This window comes from Mus caroli, chromosome X (assembly GCF_900094665.2).
Source record: "Mus caroli chromosome X, CAROLI_EIJ_v1.1, whole genome shotgun sequence".
NCBI lineage: Eukaryota > Metazoa > Chordata > Mammalia > Rodentia > Muridae > Mus > Mus caroli.
The window spans coordinates 31,842,950-31,846,913 of NC_034589.1; the positions used below are offsets into that span (position 1 = coordinate 31,842,950).

At 39.4% G+C, this 3,964-nt stretch overlaps 1 protein-coding gene across 2 annotated transcripts in view; it reads right to left on the reverse strand.

Annotated features, from left to right (window-relative positions):
- Positions 1 to 3,964, reverse strand: part of Lamp2 (lysosomal associated membrane protein 2) — a 51,124-nt gene that overhangs the window by 3,142 nt on the left and 44,018 nt on the right. The window contains exon 9 of one of the 2 annotated variants that reach the window (XM_021152776.1): positions 2,606 to 3,119. The exons of the other annotated variant lie outside the window; for it this stretch is intronic. Coding sequence (XP_021008435.1) covers positions 2,980 to 3,119 — 140 coding nt within the window. The 3' untranslated portion in view covers positions 2,606 to 2,979. Of the gene's footprint in view, positions 1 to 2,605; positions 3,120 to 3,964 lie in introns of those variants that run through there. 2 annotated transcript variants of the gene reach the window in all.

Here is a 3,964-nt window from a genome sequence, read left to right on the forward strand (position 1 = left end):
AAAAAAAAAAAAAAAAAAAAAAAAACAAAAAAAAAAAAAAAAAAAAAAAAAAAAAAAAAAGTTCTCAGTACAGAAAGGGAAACCGGGAAATGGTTCAAACTCTGAATTAAGCTTATACAATATTGACTTATACTACTAGCTTATACAACTCCAGAGTTGCCTGATGGCAATTGGGAAATTACTGCCTCTGCATCTCCTCGTCCTTTCCCCCCTGCCACATCTAGACTTAAAGTGTTAAGTGGAAAAGAGAAGCTAGCTCAGTGCTAGAGTGCTTGTCTAGCATGCCTAAGGCTCTTGGGGGCTTCTAAACAAGTAAAAGACAGGATCAAGGTGGGTTATAGCTTTTTAAAGATTAATCTATTTGATCTTATTATGCAGGTATTTTGCTTATGTGTATGGCTATAGACCACATGCATCTAGTGCCCTGGAGGCCGGAAGAGGGCAGATTCTCAGAACTGAAGTTACAGGTGGGTGCTAGGAGTCAAACCCAGGTCCTCCACAAGACCAACAAATCAATATGCTTAGTAATCTCTCCAGCTAATTTTTGTTTTGTTTTTTCCACCTAGGCATTAGGTAGCTCACGGGTTGCCAGTAATTCTTTCCAACTAACTGATGGTCGTGGTGAAGAATAGCAGCATCAAAGGCATGCTATGGAATCACCAGAGCACAGCATGAGCAATGTGGACACTAAACTCTGACCCCCAGATATAACTGAATTGGAAATCAAACTCTGAAGTAATAACTAGCTTAGGGAAACTGCCAAGTTATCTAAGCTGGGCCTCCCTCCCTTCCACGAATGCTTCCATTATACAGTACTTGAGAATTCAAGATATTTTAAAGTACCTGGGCCACAGCAAGTGAGCCACAATTACTCAGCCCCTTCCCTTTTCCTCCTGTGTGTATGATCCAAAGAGGCTTGAGTTTTGACAACATGGGAATCCTAACAGTTGTGTCTTAGTGGACAACTGAGAAGGCCTGCATTCATTATTTCAAAACGACTGAAGCAAGTCAGCTCTCAAAGTGCCAACCTTTGAACCCAGGAGCTCAAGTTTTAATCAATCAACATTTTACTATTGAGTGATTACATTTTATTGAGAATTTAATCCAAATACTAACGGTTTCATTGCTGCTGAACATGTAACATTGAGGAAGTCACATTCCTTTTCACACAGCTCTGGACTTAAGGAGTACCTAATCACTAAGGTCTTTTCATTTCAAGGTTAGAGCCATGAATAAATTATAATGTTTTGTGTTATCTGAGATTTTCTCTCACACTTTTGTCACGTTGTCATGGTTCTGAGAACATAATGTCAATAACTACAATTAGCCTATTTTTTTTTTTGAAGGACTACTGTTTTTCGGAAAGCTCCTTAACAGACACTGACAGCTGGATACCTAAACACATTTTCACTGTTAATTAGTACGTGACAGAAACTCTGAGCAAGCCAATATACACATTAAAATGAATTAATGATCATTTCAGTGTGTACATGGTCTCATCTGTTAAATCCCTTGATTTATTTATGTATTCCATCAGCACTTCACTTTTACCAGGGAAATGTTTCAATCTGGACTATCTGCCTAGCTCATTTAGATGCCAACAGCCTCTTTCTCCACCCCTCTCAGAGCTGTGCCCCACCGCGGCTATCTTGGAGAAGCAAGAGCATAACTGCTGTGCTTCATTGCCTCCCTTCTGAGATTGCTGTTAGCTTACATTTCATAAGTACCAGTCTGATGACAACACTAAATAGATTTTAATGCTCCAGAGATCAACAAGATGAGGTAGAGAAACACAACACAATCTGTCCTAATTAGTTCATAGAATCCTCTATCCTTCAGTGCTAACCAGGCATCCAAAGAGGACGAGAGCGAGGGGAACTGTTTAACTGTTTGAATCCCTTCCGTCTGTAGTGCTGAAAAAGAAACATTTTCTTAAAAGCCCGGGATGGGCATGGTAACACGTGCCTGTGACCTTAGCATTTAGCCAGCCAAGGCAGATGGATCTGAGCTTGAATCCAGCCCGGACAACATAGCAACTACCATATCAGCCAGAGCTACAGAAAGATTCTTTTAACACCACCCCTCCCCCCCCCAAAAAAAAAACCCTTCTAATTAAGAAGCTAGTCTGAGCTCTGTTATAACTTCCTGAGCCTGTTTTTAACCTATGGGAAAAAAATCAGAAGTTTGAGAATCAATTTCATATTTAACTTGAACTCAAAAGACATCAAGTCATAACCTTTTAAAAATGTAATACTTAGCTGGGTGGCGAGAGCACACACCTTAATTTCAGCATTCAGGAGGCAGAAGCAGGTGTATCTCTGTGAGTTCAAGGCCAGCCTGGTCTAAAAAGTGACTTCCAGGACAAGGGCTACACAGAGAAACCCTGTTTCAAAAAACCAACCAACCAAACACCCTCTAGTTCCTCTTCAGTTTTTATTTAAAAAAAACAAAACAAAACAAAAAAAACCATGGATGGCCCTAAGGACTCTCTACTTCATCCCTCCAAAAACCAAGTCTACGAATATCTGATAGGTATTTTAAGTATATGCAAAGGCTAGTAGTGGTGAGTTTAAATTAGGACAGCTGTTACAAATTGAAACAGAACACCGGTGGTCAAGCAGTGTTTATTAATTCCAGTAAGATACAACTCCATATATCTTTTCTTATAATGGTCATGTTAATAAGTTTAAGGCATCTTAGGTTAGGATCCCAATTTGGCCAAAGCTTCTTAAGACAGACCTTAAAACATTGCATATGTGTGTTCGTTTTCTTTTCTTTTTAAAGCCAATCTGCATTTTAAGCAGATCAGAGAAAAAAATTTTTTTCAAAAAAAGACTTATCTCAAACTGCGGGGACTGATTTCCGAATGAAAGTTCCAAGGTGTCTGTCTTAAGGAGCAAAGTGCTTCATACACTGACAGGTAAGACAACTTTGTTTTTTTGTATGTATTTTGTAATATAATCAATCGGATTGCAGGTACTAAAATTGCTCATATCCAGTATGATGGCGCTTGAGACCAATAAAGTAAGCCAGCAACACTAGAATAAGTACTCCTCCCAGAGCTGCTCCCACCGCTATGGGCACAAGGAAGTTGTCTTCATCTGCACTGCAGTCTTGAGCTGGATGTGGAGAAAGGACAATTGAGAACAGAAACAATGGCATTTCATATGTCTCAATTTAAGTTAAAATGACAGCCCTTCACCCTGCATACAGATTTTTACATCAAGTAAAGTCATTGGCATTCATTATCAGTAGTGATATGATTTCATGAGATGTTGCACCAAAAGTTTTTTTTTCAAGCAAAAACAAAAAACAAGTACTTCTATGCAGTTCCCCTTCATAAAATAAAAAGTAGTCATTGGGGAGAAAATATGTATAGTGAGAACACACTCCCAGGCTTCTTATAGAAATTTGCTTTCCCTTGATCAGCCTGGAGTTTCCAGAGCTAACTATGACATTGAATCCTCGGTACTAACTCACCAAATAAACACGTGTATAAAGCAGACACAGAGCTCAATGCAGAGGATGTGAGATCACTTAGTAATAAGGAAAGATGATTAATCTGGCCCTGCTGGCTTCATGCTGTTTATGTAGTTGAGGGAAAAAAAAGGGTATTTATTCACTATTGGTAGGAATGTTCTATTTTAGCAACCATAGAAATCAGTATCAAGTTTCCTCAAAAAGAAAGAAGGAAGGAAGGAAGAAGTCGGGCATGGTGGCGCCACCTTTAATCCCAGCACTTGGGAGGCAGAGGCAGGCGAATTTCTAAATTTGAGGCCAGCCTGGTCTACAGTTAGTTCCAGGACAGCCTGGGGAACACAGAGAAACCCTGTCTAGAAAAACCAAAAAACCAAAAAACCAAAAAACCAAAAAAAGAAAGAAAGAAAGAAAGAAAGAAAGAAAGAGGGAGGGAGGAGAGAGAGAGGGAGAGAGAAGGAGAAGGAGAAGGAGAAGGAGAAGGAGA